General features: G+C 44.0%; 1 protein-coding gene across 1 annotated transcript; it reads left to right on the forward strand.

The window, feature by feature from the left end:
* The first annotated feature begins 211 nt into the window (after window positions 1-211).
* LOC144504276 (uncharacterized) lies at window positions 212-14607 on the forward strand. Its single transcript, XM_078229373.1, has 2 exons — window positions 212-327; window positions 9402-14607. Exon 2 carries the CDS (start codon window positions 9419-9421, stop codon window positions 11510-11512), a length of 2094 nt encoding a protein of 697 aa, XP_078085499.1. The 5' UTR covers window positions 212-327; window positions 9402-9418; the 3' UTR covers window positions 11513-14607.
* Window positions 14608-18027: the final 3420 nt, after the last annotated feature.

The raw sequence follows: 18027 nt of genomic DNA on the forward strand, positions 1-18027 counted from the left end.
CCTCAGTGTACCCAAACAGGCGCCGGAGTGTGGAAACAAGGGGATTGTCACAGTAACTCCATTGCAGTGTTAATGTAAGCCTACCTGTGACACGAATAAATAAACTTTAAAAAGTTGTTCCTGTTTGTAACCAGTTCTTGTAGCTCTTGCTGAGACTAGGTTTTTACAGTGGGTGTTTAAAAAGACTTTCCTGTTCTGCATTTAAAAATAGCTTTTACTGTGATTGGTTGCGTTGCATTATAAATACTGGAGCATTTCCAGGAACAGGCAGTGACTCAGCTTCACACTGACTGGGACAGAACAAGACAGAACCTGAACAGCAGAGAGGTGAGTACTTCAACACGTATCAGACGCTAAGAGAAAATTTAAAGTGTTAATCAGTAAAATGTCCCATTTAAAGATTACTGTTGTTACTGGAAAGTTGTACTAGTGTGAGGAACAGTGTGGCTTTTGTTTCGAATAAGATTCAAGAATATTGAAAGTGAAGTGTGCGATGTTCACACTCACAGAAGAAACATTTGGGGGCAATTTGATGCCTTCATCACTGCCACCACCCCCCCAGACCCTGCCACCCCTTCTATCTCCAACCCACCTAACCCAGAGCTGAGTTCAGAAGCAAGGCTGTGTAGTCAGTCAGGAGGGTTTGGGCTGATGATCCTGGGACCTTTCCGTCTCCCTCCTATTAAAGCTGGGGCTGATGTGGAGTTGCTGGCATTGGACTGGGGTAGGCACAGTAATTAGTCTTCCAACACCAGATTAAAGTCCAACAGGTTTATTTGGCAGCACGAGGTTTTGGAGCACTGCCCCTTCATCAGGTGAGTGTCGGATTTGTTTCACAAACAGGGCATATATTATATATATATATATATATATATATATATATATATACATAGTGTCTATATATGCCCTGTTTGTGAAACAAATCCTACACTCACCTGATGAAGGGGCAGTGCTCCAAAACCTCGTGCTACCAAATAAACCTGTTGGACTTTAACCTGGTGTTGGAAGACTACTTACCAAAGCTAGGGCTGGAAGACTTGTAGGCAGCCTTCCTACCCAGAGACAATATAAGGTCTTTAAGTGTCTATTTAAGACCCACTTACCACCACCACTTGTATTCAATCAGCAGTGGGCTTGCACCCAGAGAGGCAACTCAGTAATACAAAGAACAAAGAACAAAGAACAATACAGCACAGGAACAGGCCCTTCGGCCCTCCAAGCCCGCGCCGCTCCCCGGTCCAGGATTGAATCCTGAATCCAGGATCCCCGCCCAATTTTCCAGCCTATCTACATACCAATATCCTATCCACCGAGCTGTCCCTCACAGCTACGATGCATTGTTCATTACAATCTATTAACTCACCCCCACCCCCCCCATTCCAGACCATGTGATCTCCAGGGAGAGGCGAAAACCCAGAGTGAAAAACCCCAGGGCCAATATGGGGAAAAAAAAATCTGGGAAATTCCTCTCCGACCACCTGAGGCGATCGAAACGAGTCCAGGAGATCACAATGGCCCTGATCAGAAAATGCTTCCCAACCCTAGTCATTTCCACTTCCACGAACACCATATGAATTCCCTGCCCCCGAGACAGGTTCCCAACTATCCGCAGTCTCGCTCTGTACTGGCACCAGCAAGATGATCATAGATTGAAGCCTTGAAACGAGAAACCAGGAACAATTAGCCCGCGCCGCTCCCTGGTCCAAACTAGACCACTCTTTTGTATCCCTCCATTCCCACTCCGTTCATATAGCTGTCTAGATAAGTCTTAAACGTTCCCAGTGTGTCCGCCTCCACCACCTTGCCCCACGACCCTCTGTGTGAAATATGTCCTTCTGATACCTGTGTTAAACCTCCCCCCCTTCACCTTGAACCTATGACCCCTCGTGAACGTCACCACCGACCCGGGGAAAAGCTTCCCACCGTTCACCCTATCTATGCCTTTCATAATTTTATACACCTCTATTAAGTCTCCCCTCATCCTCCATCTTTCCAAGGAGAACAACCCCAGTTTACCCAATCTCTCCTCATAACCAAGCCCCTCCATACCAGGCAACATCCTGGTAAACCTCCTCTGTACTCTCTCCAAAGCCTCCACGTCCTTCTGGTAGTGTGGCGACCAGAACTGGACGCAGTATTCCAAATGCGGCCGAACCAACGTTCTATACATCTGCAACATCAGACCCCAACTTTTATACTCTATGCCCCGAGCTATAAAGGCAAGCATGCCATATGCCTTCTTCACCACCTTCTCCACCTGTGACGTCACCTTCAAAGATCTGTGGACTTGCACACCCAGGTCCCTCTGCGTCTCTACACCCTTTATGGTTCTTCCATTTATCGTGTAGCTCCTCCCTACATTATTCCCACCAAAATGCATCACTTCGCATTTATCAGGATTGAACTCCATCTGCCATTTCCTTGCCCAAATTTCCAGCCTATCTATATCCTTCTGTAGCCTCTGACAATGTTCCTCACTATCTGCAAGTCCTGCCAGTTTTGTGTCGTCCGCAAACTTACTGATCACCCCAGTTACTCCTTCTTCCAGATCATTTATATAAATCACAAACAGCAGGGGTCCCAATACAGAGCCCTGCGGTACACCACTAGTCACAGGCCTCCAGCCGGAAAAAGACCCTTCCACTACCACCCTCTGTCTTCTATGACCAAGCCAGTTCTCCACCCATCTAGCCACCTCCTCCTTTATCCCATGGGATCCAACCTTTTTCACTAGCCTACCATGAGGGACTTTGTCAAAACGCTTTACTAAAGTCCATATAGACAACATCCACGGCCCTTCCTTCATCAACCATTTTGGTCACTTCTTCAAAAAACACCACCAGGTTAGTGAGGCATGACCTCCCTCTCACAAAACCATGTTGACTATCGTTAATGAGTTTATTCCTTTCTAAATGCGCATACATCCTAACTTTAAGAATCTTCTCCAACAACTTCCCCACCACGGACGTCAAGCTCACCGGCCTATAATTACCCGGGTTATCCTTCCTACCCTTCTTAAATAACGGGACCACATTGGCTATCCTCCAATCCTCTGGGACCTCACCTGTGTCCAGTAATCTGTCATGTTTGCCCGCAGCTTTCTTGGAATTCAAAGGGAGTCGCCCCGATTAAAGGACACAGCATCAGGACTTGAGTTTAAGTTTATTTATTAGTGTCACAAGTAAGCTTACATTAACACTGCAATGAAGTTACTGTGAAATTCCCCTGGGAAGGGGTGTAGAGGAAGCTGCTCCCCTGCCTTTGCTGTTGAAAGCACCCATTACCCCAATTCTCAGTGTCCCATCCCTGGGAATCCCTGGAAGAGTGAGGTGCATGCACACCAGAGGCCAGGGAGCTGGGGTAGGGGAATTGGAGGGGTCAGTGGTTCACTTTTAACATTTAATACCAATTAATAAATACAGTACACTTGATTGTTGTCCGAGAGTTGGTGCAGACTCAGTGGGCTGAATGGCCTCCTTCTATACTGTAAGGATTCTATGATTCTCAAAATTCTCTCTCAATTTAAACCAGTATATAAATAGCAGTGATAGTATTCATTGTGCCCTAAAGCAGACATAATTCTGATGACATGCTGTGTTGATATACCAGAGGCTTGAGAAAGTTAAAGTTGAAGTTTATTTATTAGTCACAAATAAGGCTTACATTAACACTACAATGAAGTTATTGTGAAATTCCCCCAGTTACCACACTCCGGCGCCTCTTCGGGTCAATGCACCCGAACCAGCATGTCTTTGAGACTGTGGGAGGAATCATGGGCTTTGTCAAAATAAAAGTCAGAAACTAAAAACTGGGAGCAATGCAAAACAGGGTATTGACTCACCATTGCCTCTGTAAAAATGAGACCCCTATTTATCATAGAAATCATAGAAACCCTACAGTACAGAAAGAGGCCATTCGGCCCATCAAGTCTGCACCGACCACAATCCCACCCAGGCCCTATCCCTATATCCCTACATATTTTACCCACTAATCCCTCTAATCTACGCATCCCAGGACACTAAGGGGCAATTTTAGCATGGCCAATCAACCTAACCCGCACATCTTTGGACTGTGGGAGGAAACCGGAGCACCCGGAGGAAACCCACACAGACACAAGGAGAATGTGCAAACTCCACACAGACAGTGACCCAAGCTGGGAATCGAACCCAGGTCTCTGGAGCTGTGAAGTAGCAGTGCTAACCACTGTGCTACCATGCCGCCCTTAGGGGATTACTAGGGGATCACTCGGGGATTGCTTTACAAGACTTTACAAATCTCTACTTCATCCTTAGTTCACCACCCAGTTAAGCTGTGAATTCACAGTGTAAAATATAATTTGGGGAAGAAGAAATAATCTTAGAGTCCTACAGCGCAGAAGGAGGCCATTCAGCCCATCGGGTCTACATAACTCCATGCATTTATACTAGCTAGTCCCCACGGCACTAAGGAGTAATTTTAGCCAATCCACCGAACCCGCGCATCTTTGGACTGTGGGAGGAAACTGGAGCACCCGAAGGAAACTCACGCAGGCACAGGGAGAACGTGCAAACTCCACACAGACAGTGACCCCAGCCAGGAATCAAATCCGGGACCCTGGTGCTATGAGGCAGCAGTGCTAACCACTGCGCCACAGTGCCACCTCGTCCTTGAGTTAAGGCTGCACTGAATTTATGTGCCTTGTATCATTCTTGGTGGTCTCATATAACCATGTGGTTTGCTAGACCATTCCCAAATGCATTTAAGAATCAATCACATTGCTATGGTTCTGGAGTCACATGTAGGCCAGACCAGGTAAAGATGGCAGATTTCCTTCCCAAAGGACATCAGTGAACCAGGTGGATTTTTCTGACAATCATTCTGTGCTCACCATTAGGCGAGCTTTAATTCTAGGCTTTTTATTAATTGATTTAAATTACACCAGCTGCCACAGTGGGATTTGAATCCAGATCCCCAGATCGTTGAGGGCTATAGATAGGCCTAGAGGTAGGGATATGATCAGCGCAACTTGTGGGCCGAAGGGCCTGTTTGTGCTGTGGCTTTCTATGTTCTATGTTCTATGTTAGCTTGGGTCTCTAGATTATTCATCCAGTGCATTACCAGTACACCACCACTATTCCACTATCACTGGCGAAAAACACCTTTCCCAATAGCACTGGGGATGTATCTACACCACATGGACAACAATGATTGAAGAAGGCAGCTCACCAACACCTTCTTGAGGGCAATTAAGGATAAGCAACAAATGCTGACCCAGCCAGTGAAACCCCTATGAACGAAGAATAAACTCTGAAAAAATCAGATCAACAATTCAATCTACATTTTTCCTCAGCTCCTGGTAGGTATTCGATTGACAAATGCTGAAGACAGTGTCCTTGGCTTAAAAAAGACAGTTGCCATTCATGGTATATTGTGGGTTGGTGCCAGAGAAGTCAAAACGGTAAAGTTGTATTAGCCACAGAGTTGAATTGTTTTGTAAATGTAGATCTTTGTATCCACTTTCTTACCATCAATTGATATCTCTGAGAATAATTATCCAAAGAAACCAATTTCACCATTGCTGCAATCACTCTGTCTACTGCATGCAGGCATATTGAGAGAAAGACAGGAGTGGAAAGGGCACTTAGTGAATCAGTAAGCTGTTTTACAATGCATATTATTTGCAAGAGTTTTTTTTCCCTTTGACTTCAGTCTCTTTCTTTTATTTAATGACCTAGTATTTCAATTTCTTGGTATTTCACAGAAATCACAGAAATCACAGAAACCCTACAGTGCAGAAAGAGGCCATTTGGCCCATCGAGTCTGCACCGACCACAATCCCACCCAGGCCCTACACCCACATCCCTACATATTTTACCCGTTAATCCCTCTAACCTACGCATCTCAGGACACTAAGGGGCAATTTTTAGCATGGCCAATCAACCTAACCTGCACATCTTTGGTATTTCTAAGGAGATATTTCAGAATATTCAGGATATGCATATTCCTACTGTAAAGAAAATTTCGAAAGGGAGAACCCGCCATCCATAGTTAACTAAAGAAGTTCAGGAAACATCAAACTTAAGGAAAATTGAGTTCACTGCATAAAGAATAGTGGCTGGCCAGAATATAAAGAACGGCAGAGGATGATTAAAAGGTTAATCAGGAGAAAGAAATTAGGGTGGCACGGAGGTACAGTGGTTAGCACTGCTGCCTCACAGCACCTGGGATCCACTTTCAATTCCGGCCTGATTGTCTGGGTGGAGCCTTCACGTTCTCCCATGTCTGCATGGGTTTCCTGTGGGTGCTCCGGTTTCCTCCCACACTCCAAAAATGTACGGGTTAGGTTGATTGGCCATGCTAAATTGTTCCTTAGTGTTAGGAGGATGCCAGGGGCGATTAGTAGGGCAAATATGTGGGGTTACGGGGATAGGGCCAAGATGGGATTGTGGTCAGTGAAGGCTTGATGGGCCGAATGGCCTCCTTCTGCACTGTAAGTATTCTATGATTCTATGATTCAGATCTAAAGTAGCCAGTTCTCTGATTGGCTCCATAACATGCTGCTGGAAAAAACAATCCCTCCTCAAGGCTTCCCTTGCCAAGTTGGTTAATCCAGTCAATTTGCATGTTAAAGTCACCCATAATTACCACTGTGCCCTTTTCACGAGTCCTCCTCATTTCCTGATTTAAACTATGCCCTAATTCTAAAGTATTGTTTGGGGGTCTGTAAATTACTCCGAGCAATGTGTTTCTTCCCTTGTTTCTTATTTCTCCCAAGACTGACTCAACATTTTGGTCTCTGGTGCCAATATCATTTCTGAACACAGCCTTGATATCATCCTTAACCAATAGAGCAACTCCACCTCCGACTCCTTGTCGTCTGTCCTTCCAGAATGCTGAGTATCCTTGGACACTCAACTCCCAGTCCTGATTCTCTTGTAACCACGTTTCAGTAATCCCCACCGGGTCAGACTCATCCGCCTCTATTTGTGCTGTCAGCTTATCAACGTTGTTTTGAATACAGCGTGCATTTAGGAATAAAGGCTTTAAATAAGTCTGACTGTTTTGTCTTTCTCTCTCTCTGTCCTTATTTGTTGATCCCTGATAACATTGAACCTTATCTCTGACACTTACTCCAGATTTCAGTGTACATTTTGTCTTTTTATGTTTCGTCCCTCCTGCAACACTGTTTTTTGACTGGTCAATCTGTTGACTTCCATCTTCTGCTCACTTGCTGTCCTGCCGCTTTGGATCCCACCCCCTGCCTTAATAGTTCAAATCCACCCAAATTGCATGATTAAATCTCCCCGCTAGGATGTTAGTGCCCTACCAGTTAAGCTGCAACCCGTCCTTTTTGTACATCTACCATCTGCTATGAAAGAGATCCCAGTGGTCTATGTCATTAGTTCCAACATGAACCATGACTGCTGGCCCACCTCAGAATGCCCTGTGTCCACTGAGAGATGTCCTTGACCCCGGCACAAGGGAGGCAACAGACCATCCTGGAGTCTTGATCGTAGCCACAGAAGCGCCTGACTGTGCCCCTTACTATTGAACCCGCGACTACCACTGTATGCCTGCACTTTGACCCTCCTTGCTGTGCAGCAGAGCCAGCAGTGGTGCCATTGTCCTGGGCACTGCTGTCATCATCTTCTGATATGCTGTCCTCCCCAACAGCATCTAACATGATGTATCTGTTTGAGAGAGGGAGGGGAGAGCCTCATGGGGCTCCTGCACTGACTGCCCTACTCTTTGTGACTGTCATCCATCTATCTTCCTCAACCTTGGGTGCGGTCACCTCCCTCAAACTTCTGTCTGTGACGCTTTCTGCCATATGCATGCTGCTAAGTGCGTCCACCTGACGCTCCAGTTGATCTAAGCAATCTGTTCGGGGCCTAATTTGTACGCACTTCCTGCAAATGACACACATGCAGTCCAACTGTCCCAGATTCCCCACATGTCACAGGTGGAGCATAGGACTGGTGTGACTGACATTACCCTCTGTTAGTTAATTAATTAAAATTAAAATTTAATTTATGTGGACCCTCTTTTATTTAAGTGATAACTAAATTAAATTGGTCAGTCAGCCAAGTTAATTATTCACTAAACTGTCCCGGTTATTTCCCACGATAGTAAGAACAAATTGGAACTAAATATAATCTAAATCTTGTCTAAAGCGCTCCTCTATTCAGTCCCATTGAACCAAAATATTAAAGAAATTAAGGGGTTAAAAAAATACTTCACCTGACCACAACTCACCAATCAGAGACCGCTCCCTGGTCTGAACCTGTGACGTCAGAGTTCAGATTCCCTGATGGTTGGCTTCTCCACCGATTTCCCGGCGGCACCTGGGGGTTCCTGTCAAGGTAAGTTCCCGAGACAGACTCGGGAACTGATGGGGATTCTGTAGATTTAGTGTACCTGGACTTCCAGAAGACCTTTTTGATAAGGTCCACATAAAAGGTTCATACACAAGGTAAAATCACATCGGGTTAGGGGTATCTTATTAGCTTGCATAGAAGATTGCCTAAAACCAAGAACAGCCTAAGTTGGAAATGCCATAAGTGCTGGTAGTGAGATTGAGGTTTAAAGGCCCAGGCATAGACAAAGGTCTTGGTTTTGCTATATATACCCCTTTTTCAGAAACGGCTCTAATTTGTATCCAATCCATTCAACAGAAAAGAACTATTAAGAGCAAATTCAGTGAGTCCCCAAGTTGTTGGGACCCCATCTTGCTGGGAGGGTCTTTTACTCATCTGGCATTTATTAGTGAGTAGAGGGGGAGAGGTGATGGCCTGGTGGTATCATCACTAGACGATTAATCCAAAAACTCAGCTTGGTCTGGGAACCTGGCTTCAAATCCCGCCATAGCAGGTGGTGGAATTTGAATTCAATAAAAAAAACTGGAATTAAGAATCTACTGATGACCATGAAACTATTGTCGATTGTTGGAAAAAACCATCTGGTTTACTAATGTCCTTTCGGGAAGGAAATCTGCATCCTTACCTGGTCTGGCCTGTATGTGATTCCAGTGCAAATACCATAAGCTTTCGGAGTGCTGCTCAGAGCAGCGCTCTGAAAGCTTATGGTATTTGCTACCAAATAAACCTGTTGGACTTTAACCTGGTGTTGTTAAAACTCTTACTGTGTTCACCCCAGCCCAACCCCGGCATCTCCACATTGTGATTCCAGAGCCACAGCAATGTGGTTGACTCTCAACTGCCCTCAGGCAACTAGGGATGGGCAATAAATGCTGGCCAATCAGAGACGCCCATGTCCCATGAATGAATAAAAAAAGTCACGGTTTGCCGCCATGTGCTGACTGTATCTGAGATGAAGCCCGCAATGTAGGGCCTCACATAATTTACCTCTTTAAAGTGAAGTGGATAAATAATGTGTTTTTAATACAACCATTTTCCTTGCAGGAGAAGCGTTCGTTGTCATGGCGGGCAAGGAATCTAAATCTTTACCACAAGGCAACAGTAACAATGCCTTAAAAGCCATCACCAAAGCATCTGATGTTAGGAAGGACACTGAATTACTCTTAAAACCATACAGTAACTGGGAACAGTTCTTGATGCCTGGCCCACTTTCTGTCGCCATTTTAGGGGAAATTATTTTCATTTCAGCTGGAGAAGATTTTGAAATAGACAAGAATGCACCTATTGGTGGGTTTAAGTACATGAAATACCCCAAATCTTTCCGTGCCTCTTTAGTTCAGGTCAGCAATCAGGGCTGGGAGGCTTTTCAGGAAGCTCATAAGAATATGGACCAAATCCGGCTTCACAGTCTGACAGTCCCAATTGACATGAAGGAAGCTGTGAAGTTTATCATGCAGGATGACCCTGAAATGACTGAAAACTTTCTCCCAATCCCTCTGGACAACATCAAAACCTGTGCAGATAAATCCCTGAAACTGGCACAAGATGTGGAGGAGAAGTTCAAGTTAGTCATCCATCTGATCAATGAATTACTGGAGGCGTGCACAAATTCGAAAGGAGTATATGAGGAGCAACTACATCAAATAAAAATCAAAAAAGAAATTACTAAAATGAAGGAAAAAGCAGCAATAGAGGCAAAGGCAAAGATTGAAGAGTATCACAAAAATATAGAAGTACAGATGAAGAAAGCACAGGAAGAGTATAAAGCTGCAATGGATTCTGTACCTGTTGGCTGGGAAGCTGTGGGAATGGGTATAGTAGAAACAATTACCAATTGCTTCAAAACTGCTTGCAATGCAGCAACGCTCTATGCAGCAAACAGCTCAAATGCACGTTTTTATAACACTGTTGAGAAAGATTCCGACTCCAAGGATATAGGAGGATCCATCAACATTATCATATTTAAATCAGAGACTCTGCAATATTTTGTATCCATGCTTCTGTCCTTCCTGGACAAGGATGGCAATATTGACTTGAAGAAAGAAAGGAATCAGAAGGACAGGAATTTAATCATGAAACTTTGTAAAAAGAATTTTGAGTCATTGCAGCAAGAAGCTGAAAATGGAACAGATTGCAAGGAGAAGAATGAAGCTTGTGAGATCTGCAAAGCAGGAATTGAAATATGCAAGGAACTGGAAAATTTCAAGGAGACTGATGGCAAAGCAATGGAAAAAGCACTGGCTGCAAAGATCAAACAAATACACAAGAAATCACTGAAATTTGCATCTCACTGCAAGGCTTCTACTGGATCCATGGGTGTAACGATGACCCCACCACACATGGCTAAAGCTCAGTCAAATGAAGATGTCAGTGGTTTGAGAACAGCCACTAACAATGCCAGATTCAAGGTGGAACAATCCTCAGCACTGCTTCGATCTTCTCAGGAAATGTATGAGAGAAGCTTTGAAGATATGAAGAAGAGCAATAAAGAGCTTGAAGACGTACTGGAAACACTGAGAAACTGTGAGATACATGAAATTGATTTTGACAAAACTGTGGAGATGCTCCTAAAAGGATTGGATGCATTAGGTCGTGTGAAAGAACAATGGGGTAAGATGGTCCAGTTCTTCATCATGATGTCAAACCTGATTGAGACCTGCATGGGGAAATCACTGAATAATTTCATTAAATATGGTGAAAAGGCTGTGCAATCTTCCAGCTATTCACACAACAAGTTCCTACAAGATCTGTTGTACACGCAGGTCTCTCAAGCCACCAATATTGCAAGTCTTGTACACATGATTTCTGAAACTTATGTTCAAGTCTCCACCCAACATTTGATGGATCGTGTCAATAGTTTGGGGAAGCTCATGGGACTCGATCCAAACAGAGACAAAATTAAATTTGTAGCTGCACATGGCAAGTTTGGAACAGACTGCACTGAAGCTTCGAAAGCCATTGAAGATCTTGTGAGAAAAAACAAGGAGGATTATGAAAGGCAGGCGCAGAAGAGACTGGACACAATTAACAGCCTGAAAGCCTTGCTGCCACCAGCCACTCCGGAGGAAACCAAAGAGCTTCAAGATATTGTCACAGAAAGTACACAAGCTGGAATTGTGGAAATGTCAGAAAAGGATGAGGATCAATATACCTAAGAACTACTACCGAGCCACCCTCGCTAAAGATCACTGTAATCTAGCAGGAACCTCTTCTGAGATATAAAGATTAAATTGATGCTGTTTTAATTCACATTTAGTAGGAGTGAGCAAATATCTGTTTGTGAATGGGGCAGGAATTTACAAGATAACAAGATCTCAAAGTACTATTAAGGGTTTATTCAGCTCATCTCAGTTCATCCTGCCAGGAACTGGGAGGTTCCCTTAATGCAGCATTCAGTTAGTTTTGTTAAATAGTAATGGGTTCCAATCCCACTACTTTGTCCCTCAGTCCATTCCACACTGATCACTCTTCAGAGCTTCCTGATAATTACATTGTAAGCTAAATTGTATTCTCCATGTTAGAATTTGTCTCTGTAACAATGCTTAGATTCATTTTTACTCTAGTTATTAGTTGGGCTTCAGCATTATCAGATTTTGCATCCTTTAGAATAGGGAGTGCACTCTTTTTCGGCCAAACACTGACATGAACAATGGTATGATCCAAGTGACATTCACTCTGTGTGTTGGTCAGTGGAATATATCTGTCCCAATGCATCTTCTATTTACACACAGTGGACCCAAGATCAAAACTCTTACATAGTTGGGACATAAGAATTAGGCCAATAAGTGGCATTATTTACATACTGCATCATATGGTACATTACATTCTTCTCTATACTCCTCAATAGAGAAAGCAATCAAGATCCAATTTGCTTTCTCTCTTCATATGGATTTAAAACAGATAATCAGATCCTCATTTCTGGCCTCCTGCTTAATCCGCTTCAGGTTTTAAAACACAGGGAAGATTTTTCCCTTGCAGCTCCAATGACAGTGTATTCTCTCTCTGAGCACTGCTATTTTGTGGTGAACCTCAGGCAGAGCTAGATACTGACAGAATCGATAAAATTAATGTCAAAACTTTAGAAAAAATGAATCAAACCTGAAGCTTCGATAGAGTGTTCCTTTGCTTCACGTAACATGCTGGCTTTTTGGCATTCTAATTAATCATTTTTCAATATTCTGCAGTTGACCTTGTATTTGTTATTATTTTACAGACGGTTATAGTCGATTGCATGTTTACTGTACAACTTTAAGTGTAGCAGTTAGAATTCACTTAATTTAACATATTAATCGTGTAATTATCTAAATTGGGGTGGTCCATGTTATAATCTCCATGGGTCACATGGGTTTGTGCCTTGGTGTCTCAAAGACTATATCTAAAACTTAAATTCATGCCTTCATTAGCTTTCATAGAATCGTAGAATCTAGGGCACGGAGACAGGCCCTTCTGCCCAAACTGGTCCATGCCCACCAAAATGCCCATCTAAGCTAACCCCATTTGTCTGCATTTGGCCCATATCCCTCTAAACCTTCCCTATCCATGTCTCTGTCCAAATGCCTTTTAAACATTGTCAATGTTCCTGCCTCAACCACTTCCCCCGGCAGCTCATTCCACACACATACACCCTCTGTGTAAAAAAAAAAGTTGTTCCTCAGGTTCCCATTAATTCTTTCACTACTTAACTTAAACCTGTGCCCGCTTGTTCTGGATTCCCCAACCCTGGGAAAAAGACTGAGCGCATTCACCCTATCCATGCCTCTCATGATCTTACACATCTCTATAAAATCACCTTTCAGACTCCTACGCTCAAAAGAAAAAAGTCCTAGCCTGTCCAATCTCTCTCTATAACTCAGTCCCTTGAATCCTGGCAACATCCTTGTAGATCTCTTTTGCACTCTCTCCAGTTAATAACATGTGGCGGCACAGTGGCACACTGCTGCCTCACAGCTCCAGGGACTTGGGTTTGATTCCTGGCTTGGGTCACAGTCTGTGTGGAGTTTGCAAGTTCCCCCCCCCCCCCCCGCTGTCTGCATGGATTTCCTCCCACAGTTCAAAGTAGTGCAGGTTAGGTGCATTGGCCATGCTAAATTGCCCCTTAGTGGCCCAGGATGCATAGGATAGCGGGATTAGCAGGGTAAATATGTGGGGTTACAGGGATAGGGCCTGGGTGGGATTGTTGTCGGTGCAGACCTGATGGGCCGAATGGCTCCTCCTGCACTGTAGGGTTTCTGTGATCTTTCCTATAGCAAGGCAACCACAACTGAACACAATACTCCAGGTGCAGCCTCACCAATGTCCTGTACAACTGCAACATAACTTCCCAACTTCTGTACTCAATGCCCTGACAGGTGAAGGCCAGCAGGCCAAAAGCCTTCTTCACTGCCCTATCTGCCTTTGACTCCACCGTTAGAGAACCGTGCACCGGAACTCCAAGGTCCCTCTGTTCCACGACACTCCCTAGGGTCCTACCATTCACTGTGAAAATCCTACCTTGATGTGACTTTCCAAAATGCAACACCTCACACTTATCTGTATTGAATTCCATTTGCCATTTCTCTGCCCACATCCCCAGCTGATCAAGATCCTGCTGCAATTTTTGATGACTTTCCTCATTGTCTACAATACCACCTATTTCAGTGTCATCTATAAACTTACTGATCATGCCTTGTACATTCTCATCAAAATTGTTGATATAAATAACAAATAGCAATGGGCCCAACACTGACCCCTGAGGCACGCCACGAGTCACAGGCCTCCAGTCCAACAAGCATCCTTCCATCATAACCCTCTGTTTCCTACCATCAAGCCAATTGTATATCCAATTCGCCTGCTCTCCCTGGATTCCATGTGATCTAACCTTCCAGAGTAGCCTACCACGTGGAACTTTATCCAAAGGCCTTACTGAAGTCCATATAGACTACATCGACCGCCCTGCCCTCATCAACCTTCCTGGTCATTTTATCAAAGAACACGACACATATCTTAAATTCTGATTCAGAAGGATATTGTGTTCTGATTTAAGATTTACCTACCAATGAGGCAGTAGTGCTCAGAGCAATTACATCCAAATATCCAAATCAAAAGAAGTCAAATGTGAGAATAAGTCAAATGTGTGAAGGCTTGTTTGGTATTGATCATGTGACACCGGGGCTAACCTTGTGCAAGAAGCAATTTTATTGTAATTTGCTTATTATGATGATCAATTGTTTGTATTACTTAGCATCTACACTTCAATAAACTAATCTGAGTATGATGTATATAGAGTGGTGAATAAATCCTTTACATTTGTTTCCTATTTCACTCGATGTGAGTGGCTTGCCACACCATTGCACAGGGCAGTTGAGAGGAAACCACATTTTTGTGGGGCTGGAGTCACCTGATGGCAAATTTCTTTCCCTAAAAGGTATCAGTGAATCTGATTGATTTTTCACGACAATCAGCGATAGTTGTCATGCGCACCATTAATTATTCTAGCTTTATAGTCCAGATTTCTTAATTGAATTCAAATCCTACTATATTCCCAGAGCATTAGTCTGGTCCTCTCGATTACCGTCCTAGTGGCATTACCACTGTGCCAGCATCTCCCCGAAGTTAGCAGAAGATGAATGGATGGGTGAAGTAATTGGTGAGGTAGAGAATGACAATAGTCCTCAGTGGGCTGAATAATGGTGCACTTCTGGTCAGGACTATTTAATCTGATTGAAGCTGCTGCCAGTTGGATAATGGAAGGTACAATTGTCAACATGCCAGCATTGCCTCAAATATGTGGGGGGGTGGGGGGGGGGGGTGGTTACGGGGATAGGGGATGGGTGGGATTGTGGTCATTGCAGACTCGATGGACCGAATGGCCTCCTTCTGCACTGGAAGGATTCTATGATTCTGAGTCTCCAGCAGTGAAAGACTAAATTCTTACAGCATTACTGTGAGCAAAGCAAGAGAAAATTCAGAAATATTAAAGTGTCAGACAGGAATGAAAAGTCTGTTTATCCAACAGACAGGAATGAAAAGTTAAAGTTTATTTATTAGTCACAAGTGAGGCTACATTAACACTGCAATGAAGTTATTGTGAAATTTCCCGAGTCGCCACACTCCGGCGCCTGTTCGGGTCAATGCACTTAACCAGCACGTCTTTCAGAGTATGGGAGGAAACCGGAGCACCTGGAGGAAACCCACGCAGACATGGGGAGAATGTGCAAACTCCATACAGACAGTGACCCAAGCCGGGAATTGAACCCGGATCCCTGGCGCTGTGAGGCAGCAGTGTGCTACTATGCCGCCCATTTGAATCATTCAAATGAACAATAAAAATTCTGTTCATTTTTCTAACGTGAGAAGATGGATTATTGTGAGGCTGGACATGTCAGCTGCAGTTAGTAGCACAAGGTCATGTCATGACACCTCTGGAAATATGTCTTATCAGAGTTAGCTGAAGGTCTCTCCTGTGCTACAGATTAGTCTGGTGAAGATGGGACAATCTGAGACTGTCTGATTGATAAAACTTGGGCAGACAAGTTGTGTCTACTCTGATATGCTTCTGTAGCTTTGAAGATGTGTGCACAAGGGTAACAGCAGATCTGTATAGAGTGACAGTTAACCTATCTTGAATCATTCCCAGGAAATCTTTCCTCAACCACACATTCGCTGAGAGCATAAAGAATTCTCAGTGGAATGCTCCTCCAAACAATTTCAGATAATTCGAATGAGATGCTTCCTAAAATATTTCAAGATGAGAAAAAAGCAAATAGTCAAAAAGAAAGTTAAAAGACCTACCAAACAGAAAGGTCAAATATCTCAGACTCTCATACTGCACCTTTTAGAAAATAACTGTCAAAGCCTGAAAAAGGAACTTGCAGGTATATCAACTTCAGATAATTTGATAATAATCTGGGTGCATTTCCTGTACAATCATTAGGAAATGGATGTATGAACTTTTTAAAAGAAAGAATTGTATTTAATATGCAGAGTGGAACAAGTAAACTGGTGATGTGTGATGCCAACACATTGAGGGAGGGCCTGACTTTTTCAGGATAACACTCAGGATTTGAGCCAATAACAGTAATTCAAGAGTCCTGGATGGACTTATTTCTGATGGTATTTTTACAACACAAGACTTGCCTTTCTATAACGCTCTGAATGACTTCAGAACATTCCCAAAGTGCTTTATGGATAACAAAATGGTCCTGAAATGCAATCACTGTTGAAATGAAGGAAATACTCAACAGAGGAATAAAAGAGCAGGAGTAGGTCATTCAGCTTGTGAAGCCTACTCCGGGATTCAGTTCAATCTTGGCTACCTCAACTCCACGTTGCTGTGCCATCCCTTTCTGTCTTAGTATCCAGAAATCTAGATTCCCGGCTTGGGTCAGTCTATGTGAAGTTTGCACGTTCTCCTGTGTCTGCGTGGGTTTCCTTCTGGTTTCCTCTCACAGTCTGAAAGACGTGCTGCTGAGGTACATTGACCCGAACAGGCGCCAGAGTGTGGCAACTAGGGGAATTTCACAGTAACTTTATTGCAGTGTTAATGTAGGCTTTACTTGTCACTTAAAATTAAACTTTAAACTTTTACTTTTAGAGTCACATCGGTTTACAGCATGATGTGGAGTTGCCGGAGTTGGACTGGGGTGGGCACAGTAAGTAGTCTCACAACACCAGATTAAAGTCCAACAGATTTATTTGGTAGCACGAGCTTTCGGAGCATTGCCCCTTCATCAGGTGAGTGACGAGTTCAGTTCACACACAGGGTATGTATAGACACAAACTCAATTACAAGATAATGGTTGGAATGTGAGTCTCAACAGGTAATCAAGTCTTTACAGGTGCAGACAATGTGAGTGGAGAGAGGGTTAAGCACAGGTTAAAAAGATGTGAATTGTCTCCAGCCGAGACTGTTAGTGAGATTTTGCAACTCAGGCAAGCTGTGGGGGTTACAGATAGTGTGATGTGAACCCAAGATCCCGGTTGAGGCTGTCCTCATGTGTGCAGAACTTGGCTATCAGTTTCTGCTCAGCGATTCTGCGTTGTCGTGTATCATGAAGGCCGCCTTGGAGAACGCTTACCCGAAGATCAGAGGCTGAATGCCCTTGACTGCTGAAGTGTTCCCCGACAGGAAGGGAACACTCCTGCTTGGTGATGGTCGAGCGGTATCCATTCATCCGTTGTCGTAGCGTCTACATGGTCTCGCCAACGTACCATGCCTCGGGACATCCTTTCCTGCAGTGTATCAGGTAGACAATATTGGCCGAGTCACAAGAGTATGTATCGTGTACCTGGTGGGTGGTGTCCTCACGTGAGATGATGGCATCCGTGTCGATGATCCGGCACGTCTTGCAGAGGTTGCTGTGGCAGGGTTGTGTGGTGTCGTGGTCACTGTTCTCCCGAAGGCTGGGTAGTTTGCTGCGTACAATGGTCTGTTTGAGGTTGCGCGGTTGTTTGAAGGCAAGTGGTGGAGGTGTGGGGATGGTCTTGGCGAGATGTTTGCTTTCATCGATGAAGACCTGTGCTTAACCCTCTCTCCACTCACATTGTCTGCATCTGTAAAGAGTTGATTACCTGTTAAGACTCACATTCCAACCATCATCTTGTAATTGAGTTTGTGTCTATATATGCCCTGTTTGTGATCTGAACTCTTCAGTCACCTGATGAAGGGGCAACGCTCCGAAAGCTCGTGCTA

The sequence above is a fragment of the Mustelus asterias genome, chromosome 15 (genome assembly GCF_964213995.1).
Source record: "Mustelus asterias chromosome 15, sMusAst1.hap1.1, whole genome shotgun sequence".
In the NCBI taxonomy this organism is placed as follows: Eukaryota; Metazoa; Chordata; class Chondrichthyes; order Carcharhiniformes; family Triakidae; genus Mustelus; species Mustelus asterias.